At 43.5% G+C, this 21,924-nt stretch overlaps 1 protein-coding gene across 1 annotated transcript; it reads left to right on the top strand.

Annotated features, from left to right (window-relative positions):
• The first annotated feature begins 1,930 nt into the window (after positions 1-1,930).
• On the top strand, positions 1,931-16,474 carry LOC142591070 (uncharacterized). Its single transcript, XM_075703436.1, has 5 exons — positions 1,931-2,174; positions 8,587-8,746; positions 12,070-12,188; positions 15,699-15,870; positions 16,199-16,474. Exons 2-5 carry the CDS (start codon positions 8,744-8,746, stop codon positions 16,400-16,402), a joined length of 498 nt encoding a protein of 165 aa, XP_075559551.1. The 5' UTR covers positions 1,931-2,174; positions 8,587-8,743; the 3' UTR covers positions 16,403-16,474.
• The last annotated feature ends 5,450 nt before the right edge of the window (positions 16,475-21,924 follow it).

Genomic DNA, 21,924 nt, shown 5'->3' with positions numbered 1-21,924 from the left:
GGACAGTGCGAGTATTCCACACAGATGAGCTTCTTGCCGTAAACGGCATCGTTTCTTTTCCACGCACAACCCAAACTCGAGATATTTCACTCTCCTATCAAAATTAAAAGCATGGCGCGAAGATCGCTGTTTTGTCTGTGTGGCGAACTTTTCTTCTCCTGGCGGGTCGCTGGTTTTGGACATGAGCGAGTTGGACAGTACGGCTTAGGAGTTGAGGAAGAGGAGTTAGAAGATGGAGTAGATCAACTGAAGGGACGTACAAATCGAACCCATGTGTTATGTGCTTAGTCGTTTCAAAGCACGACTGCCAAAATCAAGCACCAATCGCCAGAGGCGCTCGACTCGGATGGGAATTATTACTTGTACAAATAAATATTTGCACACTTGCAGAAACACAGGGAGCACTGTATCCCTGCGCGAGGAGACTATTCCACAGGTGTAATTGTTTAAATGAAGACATGTATTGCTTAATTGAAAATAGCACCAGTCGCAAAACGTCTTTGGCCCTACTGGGAATAAAATTGACAACCCGGTACTCCTCACTTTTGGGAGAGGTCACACTCCTTTACTTGCGGACAACTTATTGTGGCGGTGCTTCTGTGCATGTCTTACTGTGTCAAGTAGCCCGGCTGCGTTTGACCATACTTTCGGTCTCTTCGAACCGATACCGGTGGAATTAGCGTAGCTTGCACCGTCCGACGGTTTTGAATTTCCCTAAACGCTGAAGAGAGACATAGTGAAAAATATTGCGCGCAGACACGAGGACAAGCCGAGAGAAAAACAACCACGAGCACTAATTCACAATTGAAGTTTATTCCAGACACATGCACGGGGGGAATAAATAGGAAAACCGAAAGAGAACAAAACGAGGCGATCATCTTGAACCAACTCTTGAACCAACTTGGCCAACTCAGTCGGGTACATGGGGTAACTCGTGATGTTCAACATGATAGGCTTGTTTTGTTTTGTTTCGGTTTTCCTATTTATTCCCCCCGTGCATGTGCATGGAATAAACTTCAATTGTGAGTTAGCACTCGTCCTTGTTTTTTTCTCTGCTGGTCCTCAGATCTCCACGCAAACTTTTTCAGTATGCATTTTAACCAACTAGAGCAACTTTCTGCTCTCCTAAACCGAAGAGAGAAGGGGAAAATATGTCATATGTAACCCTGACTGGAGTATTTTGCGTTAGTTTGCTTTTTTAAGGTGCGCTTTTGCTTCTGCTCCTCTCTCCCCCGTAGGTTTCTCTTCATCGCCGCAGAAACTTGTCTGCGAGCATAGTGTGTAATTTCCAATGTAATTGTCCTATTAGCATTGCACGGCCGCAGCTTTAGATATTGCCATTTTCTAGGGGCGATATTTTATTGCAAAAGCCTTTGTCCGTAAAGCAGTGACATGAAATGAGTGTCACATTTTGAAACGCACCTTCATTGCCAATATATGTTTCATACGAACCCGCAGCCTTCTTGTCCGTTTGCCTCGCGTTGTATTTGTACGAACGGCAGTATTTTTGGCAGCAACACCGATGCCAAGCGCCAAACTTATTGTTTGTTAGTTTTGTCTATTTATCATGTGAGAAGATCTAGTACAATATCGCAATATCTGCGAATAAATATATTGAATCAGCGATGCCCCAGTGACAATGATCAAACTCAAGTTAGCAAGTAATTAGGGTTCGCTAAGGTTTTTTTTAAATCATGCGTGAACAGCGCACAAGCTGTCGGCGACAAAAGAAAGACAACGAGACAAGCACAGGTCTAACAATTTAAATTTTATTTGGAAGCAACATGCTATATAAGAAAGAGATGTGGGTCACGTGCATGATACGCATTCAGGAAAAATCAATAACAGTGATCTCGCCTTTCAGTATTTCAATTCCGCCCTCTTTTTCTATCCCTCTACAGCTTATTTCTTCTTGCATTTCGCGCAGCTGCACCCCCCGTACGAGGGCCGGCGCTGATCTGCACGTACAACATTGAACGATTCTCAGCGAGTTCGGTGCTACCTGCTGACGGCATTTGCGACCAGATATACCTAGACTCTGTGTGCAGATCCCCGCCCTGCAGCACAGGTGCACAATGGACCCTCACAAAAGAGATTACTGAGTTTCTCGATGCTGCCAAAGCGTCAAAAACCGGCAACAAGAAAACGAGGCTAGGCTTGGCTTTCGACTCCCAGTAAGTTTTCGCGCAACTTAAGCTTTCTTCTTCTACCGCAAAAACACACTAACAGAGCCCACTTTTATAGATCCCACCTACCGTAAGCTGCAGCTTTTCGCTAAAGCTTTCCTTCACTAAGGATGTTAGCAAGAAATCTGTAGAACGCCCCCCATTTGCAAAGAAGTGCTTTCCACTCTGCTTTATTTAAAGCAAATGAAACAAAGAAAGTGTCATTGTCATACGACTGCCAGATGTTCAAAACTCGGATGGCTTGAGGTTGTGAAAAATTTCAACGATCTTTTATCGTATCTAGTGGAGACCTTTTAGATGTTTCATGTAAGCTGGCATGGCTCTTTTCTGAATGGATTTCGCCATTCTGATGACGTCAATAACTCTTTATGGCTCCCTGGCCGGTGTCGTTACCATGCGCACATTCGAAGGCGTCATCTGCGTCTCATTGCGAGTCCCTTTTCCCGTTTGTTGCATTGTTCAGTACATCAGCCACTTTCGCACTGTTTCCAGAGTGACCAGATAAATCATATGTAATATGGATTGTACCCTGAAGGGCTAGCGCTTTGAATCACCAGCGATATTTTACTCGCTGACAAAAGTGCGGTTCTCATGTGAATTACCAAGGTTATGACTACCTCCGTTACATACTGAATACATGTGCACAATTTTCGCAGCAAAACCACTACTGATCTCCGCATACAGGTACTGTTTTGCATGGTGTTCAGTTGAATACCTTATTTGTGGCTATTAATTGCCAGCTACGTGCACGTGGGTGTCGGTGACGACGCTGCTTGATAGTTTTAATGTCTTCAATTTCCCTGCAATAGAAAGGTGCCGCACCTGAATATGAACTATTATTTAACGTTAGCAGTATTTTATCGTATATTTTACATATACACACTACTTACGTAGGTACCATTTGTGCGAAGTCGTCAGTCTCTGGAGCCGCAGGGCCTTAGCAAAATTTGTAGTGGGACGCATGGGTAATGCGGTGGTTGGGGGTTCGGTTCTCACCGGTGGCAAATTGTGTTTTATCTACATTCATTCGGATCCCTTTATCTTGTCATTTCTAGACTAATCGTGGTAAAAATTCCGTGCACGTCGGAGGGCGTGAGCGTAGGCAGGGCTTAGGTTGGGAGCTATAATTTTCAAAAACAGCTCTGGGCACGAGTTGGTTGGCGCAGAAGTCTCAGCAGAGTGAGGCCGTCAACCAAAATTTCTAGAAAAACCGGTTCAGTCTTCCAAGGGCTACATTTTGGTCGAGTGACGCACCTTGAAGTACTTGCAGAGTAGAATAAAAATTCAGAAAGGGAAGCTATGGGCGCGATTGTCGGGGAGAGTGACGAAAACTCTTCGAAGCGCTGTGCGATGGGCCAGGAGGACGTCATGAATCGGTGATACTAAGCACTGGCCGTCAAGAAGTGGCAGGAAAGGTTGCGTGGATAAGTAGGCCACAGTAGCAGACAGCAGCCGAACAAATTCGACGCTACGAAGGAGGAACTAATCTGTGGTAGCGTCGACAGGGAACCGGGAAAATTCAAGCCAGATGATGAAGGAAGAAGAGACGATGAACATAGAATTGATTGTTACGAAGTCGATTCCCATGATCACTCCATGAAGACTCTGGGTGAGGACAGTCAAGCAAACTAATGTTGGCCGACCAGTGGTAGTAACACGGGCATTGCACATTCCAGTCACGGCTGTCGTGCTTCCATTGCTACTAGCATAGTAGGCACTCGGGAAGTGTAAGAACTCTACAGAGACTGCTACGGAGATCACATCGCATTACTGAATCATGAGCTCCAGTATCAATAAAAGCTTGAACAGATACGCAAACAAGAACTTCCACTATGTTGCGTGTGGGAGCATGGGCCAACAGAAGTTTTTGAGTCCGGATGATTAATGTAGCTTCACCTGCGGGAGGTGCATTCTTTAGTTTCCCGAAAAGCGAGCATATTAAGGTGGCGGCGGAGATCGTCGATATGTAGGTGAACGGGACTGACGGTGTTTAGGCGAAGGCGAATGGCTGAGGCAATACTTCCAAGTAGCAAGGTCGGCACTGGGCGGCACAAAGGTGGGATAAAGCGGACGAGGTTCACGTGTGGAGCGGTGGTGAGCATATGGTCTCAGAGAAGAAGTGTACCAGTGGTTGCGGCAGTGGCGGGCGATGTGTCCAACTAGAGAGGTCAGAAAACAAGTAGGCCTCAGTGGCGTAAAACTGTTTCTCTAGGGGGGGAGGGTGGCGATACGCAAATTATCCTCTCTCTCTCTCTCTCTCTCTCTCTATATATATATATATATATATATATATTGCATTACGAGAAAGATACAGCGAATACATCTGTCATAGGATATATAATTACCAGCAATACACGTAATTATCAATCACACATGGTGAACCATGGTGGTCAAACATTGTTTCAGCGTAGTGCCTGAAAATATATAAAATCTCTAGATACTAGAGTGACAAAAGGCAATTAGTTCCTGACGAAAGTCCCTGACTATGCATGGTAGCGAGCAGTACCGTGCTTTTAAATACAGACAATAATAAAAACAACAAATGGTACTATTGGTGTAAGTCTACAGTGCAATTTTATCGCTAGTTAGGGAAGTTGTATTGTCGAAGCTATGCACATCAAAGTACAGCCAACATTAACAACTTACAATATTCATAGAAAGAAAAGAAGAAAATACCAGCAGATGTTTGCGACTTTGCAGAATTCCAAACCAATTTTCAGCGAAGACGTTTCTTTCGAGCTGCTCAAATAAGAGAGTTAGTTTCCTGTAATTAAACCTTAAGAGGTTGTTCGGTTACATTTGAAACCTTGACTGCAAATAACGCTTTGGAGCACCTATAGTAAGGAATTTCCGAAAGCCAGTAATTCATCAACACAGTTTACTTCGCCAGATCATTAACCGTAGCTGATGGTATAGCATCGCCCCTTCCCTATTTTTGCTAAACGTTATCTCATTAAGTTCGCAGATCTCCCAAAGCAGCGAGATAAATTCTGCTTTGTTCGTAAAACACAATGATAAAGCTCTGGATCACTTGCATCCGTAATACGCGGCGAAGGTCATAACTTGTGCCCTCACTTTGAAGTTAGCCTACCCCATAACGCCCATATTACCCATAACGCACCCCTTATTTTCTCTAAATACAACCAAGGTACCTTGATTGGCTCACGGAAGATTTAGCAAAAACCAGCTACGAAGCTCTCTTGACGTTTGAAAACAGAAGAAAAAGAAAAGAATCGATCAGTTATTTGCAAGGCTTCTAAGTAGACCAGGAACCTTAAAAAAATTGTCGGAGATGGTACTTAGCGTGGCCACCCCTCCAATTTCCTCAAAATATAAACATGTAACCTACAGACATGTCGGGGCAATGGGAAGCATGTCACTGCTTCCGATTGCTGCCATATCGCAGGTTCTAAAACTCAGGGCACTCTTTTATAAAAGCTCTGTTTGATCCACCTAATATAACGTTGCGCCGATATTTTTATAACCTCATAGCACTTTGTGCTAAATATTGCCTAGAGGGTGTCTGTAGTTCTGTTAGGTCAACACGAAAAATTCTGCCCCGTTCATTAGACACGCTCATTACGCCAGATCATTTATATACGTGATTTATTACCACAGCCTCCATTATGCACCGCCGCAGTAGAACCCCCCCCCCCCCCCCCCCCCGCTTGTACATTCTGCCATCAGTTAATTGCCTCTGAGGCTTCTTGACGTAGGAAGTTATGTCCATCATTACTATAGCTCGGCCTTTAGCAGCAGACTTTATAACAATATCTGAGCGTTTCTGCAATCCTTCAATTGGTTTTCATTCGTGGAGGGAAAGATTATATATATATATATATATATATATATATATGTTTGTGTGTGAGGGGTGCCTGTGTTTTCTTAGGTTATAAAAATATGTTAATGTCACTTGTGACAGCTACTGCTATTCGAAATGTTTTAGCTCGATTACTATGACTATTTCACTTTTGTCAACAAAATTTCATTCGATAATTTGCTAATACATTTACAGTGAATATCGCAATTTACGAATGGTAACCGTTGCGCTCCCAAGGCCTATCCACTTGTAATTCTCACGATGGCACTAGGTTCAATGTGTTCATTCCCAAAGTGTACAACGAGATATATTCCCGCTTCAGTTATTTGTCTGCTTGAATGCATAAAAGGGCCTTTTGTTAAATAGCGTAAGTGCAAAAAACAGCGCATTCTTACTGCCTACGTGAAGGCGCACATATTGAAAGCGATGCTGTCCTTGGTACTCGTTCCAAGCGGATATACCTATGAAACACATCGGATACAATTGGCAATTTTCAATATGCGCGGTCAGTTTTTGGTTAAAAACTCAACTGACAAACGCTTTCTTGGAAGATGTATCTCGAACTTTGTCTCACAGATTTATTGAATCGCTTTTCGAATGGAAACACCTGGCTGAATGCCACCTTGCTTGAGCATTCGCAGGCTCAACGTTAACTTCGTCGTGAAACGGCCGTTCCGTCTAGCCGTAGCGCCCCCTCTCCCCCTCGTTTGCTCCATCTTGCAAGGAAGCCGCCAAGTGCACGAATAATCCCTAAGAGCGCTGGGCTGGCTGCCGCTGCGCTGTGGCAAAACATGAGGCGGGTTGTCGCGGACCCGTTGTGTACTCTAGAATTGACGTCAGTATCGAAAAAGAACAGTTAATCCTATCAAGGGAGACGGTGTCTTTGAGTCCTCTGTAGACGAACGAAAGGCGCTTGGGCCAACGCTTTACGACTACGAAGGGTCCTTTATAGGGCGCCAGCAGTGGCGGTCCGATCGCACTGTGTCGCACAAAAACGTGCGTACAATAAAGCACCTTTGATAAACGGCTGCTGTGTATGTTGTGATGTTGCACAGAGCTGTACAAACGACGCCTATGGCACCCTTGACGCCTCCGACATCGACTGGTGGAGCAAGTGGAGGGTCAGATTATCAACTGTAGCCAGGAGGGTTTAGCGTGGTGCGGAGCACAAGCTCCGCTGCCCAGAAGGAAACGCCAGTTCGTAGCACGCTGCTACGTGCGAGTGGAATGAGTGGTAGGTGTGGCCTCCATTCCATCAACGCCTCTGACACCATCGTCGAAGCTTTGAGATGACGGCCGAGGTGCTCAACTATGCCTTGGGACATCGAGGAGTACGCCGTCGCCTTGATGTGGCTTACACCAAAGCAACGAAGTCAAAGTGCGGATGAACGCGGAGGTGAATGCACGATCGACCGCAATCGGTAGTAATATTCGTGGGAACTCCGGAGCGGTTGACCGACCCAGTACCATGTCCGAGGGTGATTGATACCGCCGTGATGTCGCTGAGTTGTAGAACGACAGGCCGCCGCATGAACCAGTAATGCATGTGAGCGTTACTGGTTCAAGAACCAAGAACCACAACAGGTTCGGTAACCAGCTGTTCTTGCGTGGAGGCAATCGGCCAACTTGGCCAAGGTGTACGTTCGCTGAAGAGGCAACCAGAAGGCCTGAAGGTTGCGATATGTGTCGTTGGACTTTGGCTTGCTGGCATTGGAGACAACAACGTGTTCAGCGACCAACGTCAATAGTTGTGTGTGGTCACAGACATCACGTATTAGGAGTTGCGGAGTCGCACGGGCGTCATGTTGGAAGGAGTGCAAAGCGTCACAGACGAGCCGAGGGAATGATGCTGGAAGATGGGGGGGGGGCGCATTCGGTAGATGTGCCACAAACCAAGGTAGCCGCGCAGCTGGGAACACGTCCGTCCATGAATTCCATTGATTTGTTGTTTGAAGTTTGAAGTTTGTTCATTTCGGACAATCATGTACAGATTTTCCGTGGACACACTACTGCACCAAATGCTGCAGTAGTGCTCCGACAGCAACGTTCGACGAGACAGCCGTGAGTAACATGAAGGAGTCGAACTTTGCGTTAGCAAGTAGGGTCGCATTGTCCAGTGCTTCCTTGACGGTCATCTCTTAAGAAGATGGAGGTGGCTGGATTTGTCTGATCGGACGGCAGTACAACATCCTGTCGCAAGATGGCGGGGCAGGGAGGAACGAACAGTCATTATCTCGTTAATATATATTTCCATTTATATTGCATATAATGCCCTGTTCTTTGAGCAATCTAGTGAAAATAATAAAGGGAAAATGACACAGCCACCCAGTTGTAGCAGTTAATTACTGCACATTTTCCCTGTATTAATTACTTTTCTCCTTCTTGCGGGGTTTCGCAAAGCCATTATGTCAATCTAGTGGAAAGATTAGAAGTGTGCTATCTACCACAGGTAACTGTTATAAATTTTGTTTATTCTATAAAGAAACACTTTGGATAAATAATCGCTGTTTCAGATTTGTTTGCAAGTTTGAACGTGTCGCGCTACTTTTATTGATCTGAATTTTGTCCGTTCTCATTTAGTGCCAGTAACAATTTAAAGATCTTAACTGAAGATAACAGGAAAAAGATTTCCGAGGAACTGTGGAGCACTTACAAATGTTCCTACTATGCAACTCTTCAAAACAACATCCGCTCATTTAGCAGCCCGGCGCTGTCATCGCAACTATGGACCCCATTAATGGTAAGTCTGGTTTGTCTTCCTTGCCATTAATGCTAACACTTAAGAGGAAGCGTTAGCTCGGGCTGAACTCCAACGTGGCCTATTGAAATGCATGTAAAACGCAAAAAAACGTTTTTCTGTGATAACCCCTGGGCCGGTTTTAATGACATTTTTTTGCATGAGAGACAACGTTAAATTCTAGTGAGTTTTGGAAGCGGAATTTCGGGTTAGGTCCTGAATTTGGTTTAGAAAATTTTCAATAATTCAAAAGTTTGAAAAATATAAAAGCACGAAGTTTACAAATTCATTGCTATCAGATATCGCTGTTCTGTTAACGGCATCCATTACATCATACAAAGCGGATAAATTGGATATGTCATTTTATATTTTGCGTGAATTTGTTACGTTGTTTACAAGGATTCTGCGAAAGCTGTATTTCCATATTACTAATTATCTTAAGGTTCATGTGTAACATATAAATTTTGTCCGCTTCGGATGTACTATTAGATTCAGTTCACAAAATTGTATTATCATTTCTCGTTGCTGAGTTACAGAGCTGTAAACTTGATGTTTCGTTTCCTGAAAATTTTAGATTTTTGCCTATCTTTAATAAAGAATTGACGACCTATATCGGAAATTCGAGACCAACAGTCACTAGATTTTAAGTTTTTCTTTTATATGTAACAAACCTTGCCAAATTTGGTGCTGTGGTTGCCGAGAAAAACAAATTCTCCTTTTACATGTATTTAGATAGCAACACCCGAGCTAAAGCTTCCTGTTACGCGGAAGTATTACCAGCGGATATCTTGTCTAAATACCTGCCTATTGATAAATTGTTTTCATCGGCAAACACTGAGACGAGTTTGAGAAAGTTTGTCCCGATTAAAGCTGAAACACTAAAAGGTCATTCAAGTTGGGGAAGCAGTTGTAGTTACGCTATTCTTTTTTTTTAAATGATGAAATTAAAGCATGAATGCAACTTCTTGATTCAGAAACGTGCAACAGTATCACAAACCTATAAACTGTGCTTATTAAGAAACCTGAAGAGAAAAAAATATGGGTGTGTTACATTCCACCTCCCAAGTATACCTCTAATTTGTAGAACTTCTCGCGTAGCTTGTCAACTTATATTTCAAATTTGTACGCTTTACATTCTGTAGAAGATGCACTTAACAGAACCCCGACCTCCTACTTTGGTGTAGAATTGCGTGTCGGTAAGCTTTGTCCTTAAGTGTGCCTTTTTTTTAAGCTAGCGAATTTCAGGAATTTTCATAACAATTTTGCCCTTAGACAAAGACAGCCTGCTAGTGAAAGTACTCAGCATTCTCTCCTCATTTCAACAAATTTATTTCAACTCGGTTCATCGATTCTTAAAAATTTTTGAACGAGCGTTTCTCTGTTTTACTTGCAGTGTGTTTAGAAGTTCGGGGTTGTGACGAGGTAAAGAACTTGTTGACTGCTCCTAAAAATAGAATTCTGCGGTTTTACGCTCGAGAATTGCGATGTGACTACAAGGCAGGCCGTAGTGGGAAACTCTGAAGCAAATTTGGCGATCTGAGGTGCTTCGCAATTTACAAAGTGCACGGCTCATGAGCGTTTTCGCCCACCGCCCTTAAAGGAATCGGGTCACCACGGCCGTGGTCGAAACCACCACCTTAGGCTTTCAAATTAACTCCATAGGCGCTCATCTAACGCGGCTGGTAACTGCTGTCTAGCTGCAATGCAAGCAACTATAGTAACTGATCTAGCCAGGTACCCTAGTATAATAATTGAAGTAGAAGTATTGAAACTGCAGAATGTAGCAAACGGTAACAATTGGCTGAAAGGGAATTGAATGCAAGAGCAGCCCACGCGCTACACGAATTATTGCATGTGCCGGCTGTTTGAGTAACAACTAAGGCAATAAAAGAAGCAATAATGGATAAAATGTTGATTATTGTTTACAAAGCGCATTGTTTCGAATACAAAGAATGCTTGATTTTTTTGTTCACTTATTTCGTTACATATATTACAACCAATAGATTGGTCCAACCAGGAGGGACAAAGAAATAAACAACTAAATGTGAGATTATATTTTAAGTACAATACACTAAAAAGAATCAAACAAATAACTGCGAAATTGTTGACAAGGGCTGAACGAAAACCTTGTTGGTAACATGAAAATGCCGTCCTGGAACTCAAAACTATTTAATAGGAGACAGTGCCTTCTAGTAATTTGCCTGAAGAACCACACAGCCCTCTAGTTAGAAGCAAGTAACCAGTAGCCGTTTTTATTACACAGGGCATACTCTACCTTTAAGCAAGTCAGCTGAAACTTCGCTACAGGTTAAAATAGTTGACTGGTTAAAAATATGAGTTTAAGATTCGGGTAACTGATGAGTGCAAAGCCATATAAGTGAATTCCGAATGACGTCGGGTTCCACACAATTTTTATCACTTTTTAATTGGCCCGGCAATGACCACCTCACGTGTTATCAGAAAAGGCTGCTCTCGATATAAGAAAACGGCACTTGACAGGCTCTCTTAAAACAGGTTGAAAATATTTTAAAAAGTTATAAGCTATTTCGATCCAATTTAATACACTTTCTTACTTCTCCCTTATACTCACATGTGAGTATTGTGCAATCAGTCCGTCAGTGCACCCGCCATATATTCAGGTACAAATACGGGGATAAGCAGCAGTTTCAGATGCTTGCATACCCGTGCATGCAGTGAAATGCGGTATTTATTTACCAATACAGCGGTGTTTATATAGAAAGTATCATAAGCTGATAATGGCCATATATTTTGCATATGTTATTATTATTGTGAACTGACGTGTTCAGCCCACATTTCAAATGCACCGTATAATTCACAGAATTTGGACGATAGTCATCAGAAATCGCTCCAATGAACTTTTTCGAGGCTATGAGGAACATAGCCTCGAACGCAGTGCAATGTCGCCATCGCACCACTTTCCTCCTCGCAGTGGGAAGGGCAGACAGTCATGGCATCCAGCGGTAGCTTGCAGCAACAGTGATGTCAGTGGAAATTGCTGCGAATCTCAGATGATTCTTGTGTAAAGATTGTGTTATCAGGTGAGGCGAGGCTAAAATGACCTCTGCGGTGTTCTAGGCGGCAAAAATTAGTTTCGTAACAACAACTACTGGCAGCCGAATTATGCGAGGCGCATCTTCAGCTGTTGCGTTCGTATCAGCTGTTTTTTTATAGCGGCCATGATTTCTTACTGACTTGTCCAGCTTTCACTGCTTTTTTTAAACACGTCTTGTATGTGAAGCGTACAAGCTCCCTTTAACTACTCCGACTTACTTCGTTCGTTCTTGTATCTTTTCTTTTTTTCATAGTTCATGAGAAAGCAACTGGAGAGCCTTAGTGGGGTGCAAGACGATTTCGGGTTGGTGCTGGGTGTGACAAGTACGGACTTACAAAGGTTCATTAGGAAAGTGATTGAAGACTACAATAGGTGAGAACAGCTGACAACAATTGCTCATCTTTACTTAGTGCGGTGCAAAGAAGATGCTTAAGCTGAGGTGCAACTCTGTTTTCCCGATTAGAATGCAGGGAGGATATCTTTATGTCCATCACTTGTTTTAAATAAAAACATGCAATATTTGCTCAATTTACAGGACGAAATGTGAATTTTCTCCTGAGGCTGACGATCATTTGCAAAAAAGAGCAACTAAATATTACATTAAGTTTTACATTTTAATTATAAACGTCACTGTCCACGCTTACAACGGAAGCTCGAAAGTAATTGTCATAATAGTCTAGTTTCGCATTTCGACACTTCAAAATGGTCATGTAGACCAAGATAGCTGGTTTCAATTTGTTCATTCAGTTTACATAAATACGCACAATGAGCCACAAAGCGCGGTCAGCAGTCCAAGTCCACTGTGATTTGAACTTCGCTATATTGCCAATAAAGTGGTCAGTCTCAAACCCTTCTGATGAAGTTCATCCGTTTCCGCCAAGAACTAGCGCAAAGCCATCAATCAGAATCAGCTTGTGGGAGGAGGAGGTGAGTGCAACACCAGCTTCTTTTTACGCTACGCTATTACGTCACGCAGGGGTCAGGCAGAAAGCAGTGCTTCGGGGTGCCGCGTGCATCATCAGGTAAATTGAACCTATAAATTGAGATAAACTGAGAATTTCGGCTTACGTAGCTCTTTTGAAATTAAAAAAAGAGCTTCAAATTTACTTTGATAACGATTCCTTAAATCTTTTCATTACAAATGTGTTCCGTAATGTTTGTAAATACTAAGCTTATCATTGTGAAGAATGCATTTCGTGAAGGAATAGTTTTGTTTTTTTTCACAGATGTCTGCCTGGGTAGGTTGTGCACTTGTAGTGAGGTAGTTTCTGTAAATAGTGTTTTTCAAGATTTTTTGTGCTTGTAAGGAAAGTTACGTTATAGCGCGCGCACACACACACACACACACACACACACACACACACACACACACACGCACACGCACACGCACACGCACACGCACAAGCACACGCGCACGCGCGCACGCACGCACGCACGCACGCACGCACGCACACACACACACATACACACACATACACACGCACACACGCACACGCACACACACACGCACGCACACTAACACACGCACACTCACGCACGCACGCACACACACACACACAAACGTACCACAGTTCTGCCAAATATATTTTTGGAGTACCTCGAGCGGGAAAATCTGGCTTATGAATTTATACCTTACGTTGAATTTGTAAAGACTTTGTGGGAACTTAGCAAGAGTACTGCTAAAAATTAAAAGCACATTTCGGAGCTATGTAAATTCCATATGAAGTACGCTTTATATATTTTAATATGAGAAACTTACAGAGTTATCATATCGTTTGTTGCCCAGTATAACTGAGGCTCGATTTTCTTGTGTGTGTTCAGACTTCCGAACAACTATGTAAACGTTTAGCAAAATAAATTGCAAATTTGTAACCTGGGGTTAGCATCTTTTAACTTCTTTAAATACGACTGACCTAATGAAGACTGCTGCGGTGATTGCCGATTGTTCCTTTGCAATGCAATGATTTTTTTAAAGTTTCGCATATTTGGAGTGCCCAGGCCCTAATTCAAACGTCAGCACCTTGGAGTCGCGAGGACTTAGTTCTCAAATGCAAGAAATTCGATTAGCAGTGCGCAGTAGTTTTCTTATAAAAGTATTTGTGCGCTTTGAATCTACTTAAATAGGAAAAACGGAGTCAGACCCGGGCTGCAACTGCTTCCAGCGCTACTATCTGACCTTTATGCATTTAAATGAAATATTATTAGGTTTTCTCACTCGATGAAACCATACAACGATTCATACAACTCCGCCCGTTTTGTATTTATTTATGTATAGTTTGAACAACAACAACAACAACAACAACAACAACAACAACAACAACAACAACAACAACAACAACAACAACAACAACAACAACAACAACAACAACAACAACAACAACAACAACAACAACAACAACAACAACAACAACAACAACAACAACAACAACAACAACAACAACAACAACAACAACAACAACAACAACAACAACAACAACAACAACAACAACGACAACAACAGCAACAACAACAACAACAACAATAATAACAGGCTTTAATGGGAATTACAAAACAGAGTAAACTTAACCTTGACCCCACTGTGCTAAACTAGAAAGTATATTTTGGCTTGTCGAACACAGCATGTATCAACTAATGGTTACGACTCTTCATCCTATTTAGTGACCTCTGGTGCACCGCAAGGTTCGGTATTATGGCCCTTAACTTGCTAATTTACTTCAATGACCTCCCTAGCCGGGTTTCCTTAGTCATACGAATATTTGCTGACGAGAGTTTAATTTACCGTGAAATAATTCTTCAATGAAATATTTATTGTGTCGGTTTACTGTGGAACCCGTTCGCATAGCCCGCTTGTATTTAAGTTTTGAGGGACTATTAACCGCTGATACTCTTTAGAAAACATTGTATGTATAATACAGATTGTGTAACGTTATGCACAATTAAGTGAAAATAAGACATTTAGAAAGTGCAGTTGTTGGAGGGCACTAAGCAGATCTTTAATGTCAAACGGAATTTAATTTCCATGTCCTGGACCAAGCGTCATCGGCAGTATTGTCACGCCATGAAAGAGAGTAAAGTTTGATAATACTGTGCAGCCATAGGCTTCGTATGATGCTGCTGTTGATAAAAAAGGAATAAAAAAGAACAAAAAAGGAATAAAAAAGAACACTTTATAGAAAGCGCCTTTTTCATCTGACTGCGCTGACGAGTTGCAGCCGTAGCCAAAGCAAGAAAGAAGACAACCTCCTTGTCATGACTTCATCATTCATACACCTTCATGATTCATACCCCGAAAACATATACGTTTTGCCAAAAGAAGTACAATAGTAAATACTTTTACGATCTAAGACGCCTGGCAGACTTTGTAGGGCTTCGAGAATTTCAACAATTCACGACGCGGAAAAATGGCAGCTAGCAAAAAGCATGCCATGAGTCCTTTAAGCCATCTTTCAGTGAGGCCAACGACGTCACCACTGAACAGCGGTTCGTTTAGCACTAAATTATCATTGTACGTAGTTTCCTATACTTACGAATATCTCGACTCAATGGGTGCAAATGTTGTCATTCTGTCTTCTCATTTTAAATATTTGATCCTCAAGGCCTAAGGCATGACACAGGGAAGCACGCAAGAAATATTACAAATAACACTAAATAGAGTAACATGCAGTTAGTAATAGCAAAAATGAAAAAAAAATCAAGTAACGTATTAACCCTAATACTTCGCTATCATAAAGCGAAGGAGTCCACGTCCTTTGTGGTCAGTGAAAGCAGTTACACAGTGTGCGCTATTACTTACCTAACTTCTCATGGGGCCCTGTCACTTATTGCCAGTGTTGCTCGCAGACGTTCGACCAAATAAAAAGAATTATTGCTTATATATTACAGTTACAAGACCGCCTGGACTAATTTTATCATCATTAGCCATACAACGTTTGAAAACTACGCCCTGCCAGCGTATGCTAATCCTACGAACTTCGACTTGACCAACTGCTACATTATGCCACCTACTATATACAACTACAACAAACACTACAACGAGACCTACTACACATCTCTCGTAAGTATGACTACATCAATGTCTTTGTAGTTTTCTGGGTTTTTGCGGAAGGGTCCCCCCTGTTAACATCAGAGGGTAAGTGTTTGTGGTAAACCCTCATCGGATTTGCCGAAAACAACACAGCCCAGCGCGGCATCATCTCTAGCTACGCGCAAGTATACATAAGCGGTGTAAAAAGGCTGGAAGTTGAAAAAAAAAATCCTGTAATAGGAGCCGGGCTCACCAGACGTACCTACGAAGTTGCTCATAAATTTACTGGAAATGCGTGCGTATGTGCGTGCATGCGGAATACATTCTCATCGTGTCTCTTTTTTTCATGTCCTTAAAGGAGGATTCGCGGGACTTCCTGAAAATCCTTCTGAATGCGCCCGCAAAGATTCCTACAACTATTTCAGTGACGCTGAAGGGCCGCTTCTTTAAGCCAATTGACCCCGTAGCTCAAAACAGCGACCTGTTCAAGAAGTGCACGGGCATCAAGAACGTTTCGGACGCAGCACCATCCTCAGTAAGTGCCGCACTTTGCTCAAAATGATACTTTCCCACTTTAAAACTGTTCGCTTGGCTTCCGTAAGTCGTAGATTCGTATGTCACTTACACGACTGCAATAAAGACCTTCAATCCTCATTCTACTTGGGCACTGCGCTTTAATTTGAGGTTTTCTCTTGCTCCAAAAGAAAAATCGTCATTGTTTTACGCATGGGTTGCCAGGATAAGCGAATGCAAACTGCTACATTATCAGGCCTCACAGTTACCTGCGTTCGATCGCGCTAACAGTTGCCTCCACTCACCGCCACCTGCACTCACTCACGTATACTAACGCCCTTCACAGTCACTCACGTTCCCACTCACGTCCTTCTCGCACTCATCGCCCCACTCACGCCTGTGAAATCAATGTGGAAGAAGTACGCGTCAGCGTACTCGTCTGTGCGTATGCCGACCTAACTATCGCGCGCCACAGCAACGGGGGTGTGAAGTTGAAGTAGAGCGTCGGCTTCGTATAGCCAAACCAAGTTTATAGTTGTATAGTTATTGCATGGTTATACTGTTATAGTTATATAGTTATTGTATAGCTAAGCCAAGTTGTATAGCCAAGCCAAGCCAAACCTCGCCGGACTTCGCTCACCGTGGATGTTGCTGTTGTCTTGACGAATGGCTCATAGGCAAAAACTTTTACGGGGTGATCACTTTTAAGCGTTACACCTTTTTTAAAAATTGCCTGTAGCGAATACCATAAATCTGGTCCTTGAGCTGCGTTATTCAAAGAGGCGGACATGCACGAGAAATCAAAGCATATAATCAACCATAATTGACGAAAATTAACAAAAAATAAGTTTTCCTCAATTTCCTTACAGTAAACATTGCAATTTATCAATTCTAACCGGTAAGCTTTCAATACACATCCACGTGAAACAAATTTTCAGAATGGCCATCGTTCTGAGATATGCGACATCAGACTACTTGTATAAATGCATTTTTTACGTTCCTCTTTAGAGCGCGGCTCTTAGGCGCCCGTTCTTAGCGTCGGCTTGCGTCGGCGCCGTAACCGTGCGCACGAACACAGCGAAAGATGAACGAGCGAACGCGCAGCGAGGGATGAAATACGGCGGGAGCGAAGAGAGCGCGAGGAGGAAAGCGGAGGAGGAGGGTGCAGCGGAAGCATGAGGACGGAAGCGGAGGAGGCCGCCTTGAAGCAACACCGGATGGCCTTCACGTTTGCGCATTCGCGGCAGCGGCGGCATCGGCCATGCGGAGGAAAGCAGCAAAAGAACCAAAACGGTCGCTTTCGCGCATAGCGTTCGGCGCAAGGGTTGGTAAAGATTAAGGCTGTATAATGTGCAGCTGCCAGGAAGCAGCGACTGTGTGGCCGGTGTATATACAGGGCGTCCCTCGTAATTTCAGCCATGGATTTAAATGTAAAGGGAGCGTCTGAAGCGAATTGAACCGAACGCATACTATACGCCAATAGCCTATAGTAACTCATGCAATTTTTCGTTTTCCCCGTAACTCACTAACTATAATGAGTGTAATTACCCAACTTCTTAATTATTGGCTGAGGACCCCAAGTATGATACGCAGATTTCTAAAGAACCTTCAGAAAGCACCGATCGAGTTCTTTACGTTACGCCTCACGTAGTCCCTTTTTTCCGGGCTGCAAAGAAAGCTCGCGAAATATGAAAGAAAAAAGCCAGAGCATTTGCGCAGTGGTATTGTCCTGCTCTCCAGCGTGCATTCCGTGAACAAGGTCGGCTGCATCGTGACTGGCGAAGAGGAAGCGGCAGGGCGTTCTTTATCTCATCGGCAGCGCTCAGCCAGCAGCGTGTATTTGCGAGAGCCGACGACAGCCGACCTTGTTCACCAAACGCACCCTTGAGAGCAGCACGATACCACTGCGCAAGCGCTCCGTCAGATGGCTTTTTTCATATTTTGCGGGCTTTCTTTGCAACCAGGAAAAAAGGACTACGTGAGACGGATCCTAGAGGAAACAACTCGATAGGTTGTTTCTGAAGGTGCTCTGCCAATCTGCGTATCATACTTGGGGTCCTCATCCAATAATTAAAATTTTGAGTGATTAAACTTAATTAGTGAGTTGTGGGCAAAACGAAAAATTGGCTGAGTTACTACAGGCTACTGGCGAATAGTATGCGTTCCGTTCAATTCGCTTTCGACGCTTTTTTCATGTTTAAATTCTTGGCTCAAGCTGTGTGGGACACCCTGTAAAACGACGCGCGTCGTGGTTCTGCCAGTCGGTGCGGTGATCGGTGCAATGCCTGAATATATCGCGAAATGAGAACACGCACATAACTACACTCAAAGTTCGCATTAGATTGTATCGTAACGGTCGGTGATCTTAATAAAACGCTGCTCTGACGTGATAGTTCAGCGGAAGCCCGCAAAGTGGACAGGAGTAATTAATAAAGGGAAAATGAGGCACCCACCGAAACGTAGCAAATTCCTACAAAGAAAACCCATACGGATTGCTCGAAAGGAAAGCATCGCAGTTGTTGGATGAAATGCTGTTACATGGATTGAAGCATAAGAGTATCTGGAACGTCCGTGTATTTTTTCCTCGCACACTTTGGCAATGTATATCTCAAAACTGGTTTGACCCTAAAAATTGATTCTACGTGGACACGTGTTCTAAGCTCAGCGGCTACAATTCGTAAGTTTCAATATGTCCCTTAGAGCAAATAATAACAAGTTAATTGGTAAAATTTTAGTAATTAGCTGAGTATGTGTTTATGTTTCTCATGCAAGTAATGTCCGGCTCCTTGAATAACCCAGCTGTAGGGCTAGAATTGCGCTATCTGCTACAACCGCATCCTTAAAATTTTGTAAACCTTAAAGAAACGATCACCTCGTATAAAGAACCGGCTAATAATTCACATATTCGTCTGTACTACCCTACAGATGTGCCTGTATGGCCTGCTCTGTTCTCTGCGAATTTACGGAAGGAAACAGCAAGCGAAACGTACATATCTTAAAGAGCGACAAATATACACCTTAAAGCGCCTCGAGTTTTATTAAGGGCAATGTCAGTCTTTTTTTCTTCCATTTCTCCCGTTTTCCTTGTCTGAGATGTCGGTGACCTCAATGGCGCGCATACTTCTGCCAACGTCCACTGGCTGTTCGATGCGCATACGTCTTGCGCGGGGGCTTCTCGACGTCTGAAGGTTTCGATTCGACGCTCGGTGTCGGCGCTGTGTCGCGTTTCTGCGACGCCGGCTCCGACGGTTCCTCGCGTTCGTCGGCCAACTCAGCTGCACGTCGCTTGACGAGACGCGGTGTTTCGTCTCTGCTGGATCGCCACAACATCAGTTAGACTGACTACAGTGCGTAGGACGTGCGTGTACTTTGAAAGCGAATGCTCGGAGAAGTGTACGATTACTTACGAAATACATTTAGTAAAGCGTTAGGTATGTTGCGCAGATGCCAGAGGCTACTACCGATATCACAGAAACTTATGGTGTATAACGCACTATTTCGCTTCTCACTTGTGCTATTGTAAGCTCGTCTGGTCAAGCAGTACTAAGAGATCGTTAGGTAATTTAGTTTCACTTCAAACGAATGCCTTACGTGCTATTTGAGACTTGCCTTACAATGCACATACGCGTGATATATTCCAGAAGTTTTCCGAGTAGACCGCCTTTACGAGTATCAACTTATTTGTTCTTTTAAACGTGACATGATTAAGGTTACTAATCGTATCATAAACATCGCGAACTTGCAGCACAATCCTTCTTTTCGCCTAAATCGATACACTGAACACTGGGCAGTCCCGCGCCCACGGACTAATTGTGGCCTTCAAGCACTCTCCTGGTGTGTTCCCTCAACACTTAACATATACAATCTAAGCGATGTAAACATACGTCATATATTCAACAACACATTACTGAAAAAAATTCTGTGAATGTTAACTTCTTCGTTTGGCACTTGGAAAGCATTGCTTTGCCATTGCAATGGTGTCATTTCTGGTTTTCTTGTATATATGTATGTGTATATACATGCGTATATATATATATATATATATATATATATATGTATATATATATATATATATATATATATATATATATATATATATATATATATATATATATATATATATATATATATATATATATGAAGTGTACGAAGTGTATATGTACAACGAATATGTTGTCATGTTGCTACCTGTTGTTCACAGGGAGGTGGGCCCAGTCAAGCTGCCGTTATGCACCTTTTATACATCAGTGTACTTATGTGGTAAACGAAAAATAAACTTCAAAGTATCAAAGTATCTAGCCTTCTCAGAGTAAATGAGGGGGCAACGTCAGTTCGTGTGTCTTTTATACGGTCCCTCGTCATGCCGTCGTGATTCTGTCGTCACACCGTCCTGGTCAGCCGTCGTCGCGCCGTAACCGTCTCCGTCGCCATCGTTCCGTGTGGTCGATACGCCGTGGGCCATCTTCCAAAACAATGGGCGATAAGTTTGCGATGATGCTCGAAGAGTGCTATCGACGTCAGCAGTGTACTTCGGAAGTAACGCCAGGCTGAGCATTCAATTTCGGCGGCCCCCATAGGCTATTCACTTACTCGGACAAACGTCCCCGATGTTTCCTGCAGGAATTCTTGCCCGTACTTTCCTACCATAATCCCTGCGGTGCTTAACCAGGGATGTTGACGAATAGGTCAACATTGGAAATTTTAGGAATCTAAGCAAGTGCGCACTCATACCAACTGCGCGACGCCGCGACGCCTGTGACGCCTGTGACCCTGGTGCAGCACTTGGCCAAACCTCCTATATGAATAGAACAATCAAACCCTGGCCCTCAGTCTCCAGCAGCTGCGAAGCAACTGACCACGGTGGCGGTCAGACCTGCGACGCAGCTGAGGGTGCTAAGAATCCTTGGTTCCGAACAGGCCGCCATTGGAATTTAAACCTGGCAACGTTTAACGCTAGAACGTTATCTCGTGAAGCAAGTCTAGCAGGGCTATTGGAGGAATTAGATGGCAGTAAATGGGATATAATGGGGCTCAGTGAAGTTAGGAGGACAAGAGAAGCAAATACGGTGCTAAAAAGCGGGCACGTCCTGTGCTACCGGTGCTTAGCGGAGAGACGAGAACTAGGAGTCGGATTCCTGATTAATAAGGATATAGATGGTAACATACAGGAACTCTATAGCATGAACGAGAGGGTGGCAGGTCTTGTTGTGACACTTAATAAGAGGTACAAACTGAAGGTCGTGCAGGTCTACGCCCCTACATCCAGTCATGATTTGGCCGCGCATCGACGATGCCTTGGACTGTCCGCAGGGAGCGGAATTTTTTTCCCTGCTGGGTCTGTTCTCCGAGTACTGCCAAGTGCCAATGGCAGGGGCCGATCGCCAAAAGACAGCCTTCGTAAAACCTGATGGGCTACATGAATTTACCGCCATGCCGTGCGGCCTCTGCAACGCGCCTGTCACTTTCCAGCGAAAGATGGACACCATTCCTCGAGGGCTGAAGTGGAAAACGTGCCTATGTTATTTAGATGACATTGTGGTTTTAGCCACCGACTTTGCGTCGCACCTCAGC

Source organism: Dermacentor variabilis, chromosome 8 (genome assembly GCF_050947875.1).
Source record: "Dermacentor variabilis isolate Ectoservices chromosome 8, ASM5094787v1, whole genome shotgun sequence".
In the NCBI taxonomy this organism is placed as follows: domain Eukaryota; kingdom Metazoa; phylum Arthropoda; class Arachnida; order Ixodida; family Ixodidae; genus Dermacentor; species Dermacentor variabilis.
The sequence above is the reverse complement of the archived record's forward strand: the minus strand, read 5'-3'. Positions and strand labels throughout refer to the sequence as shown.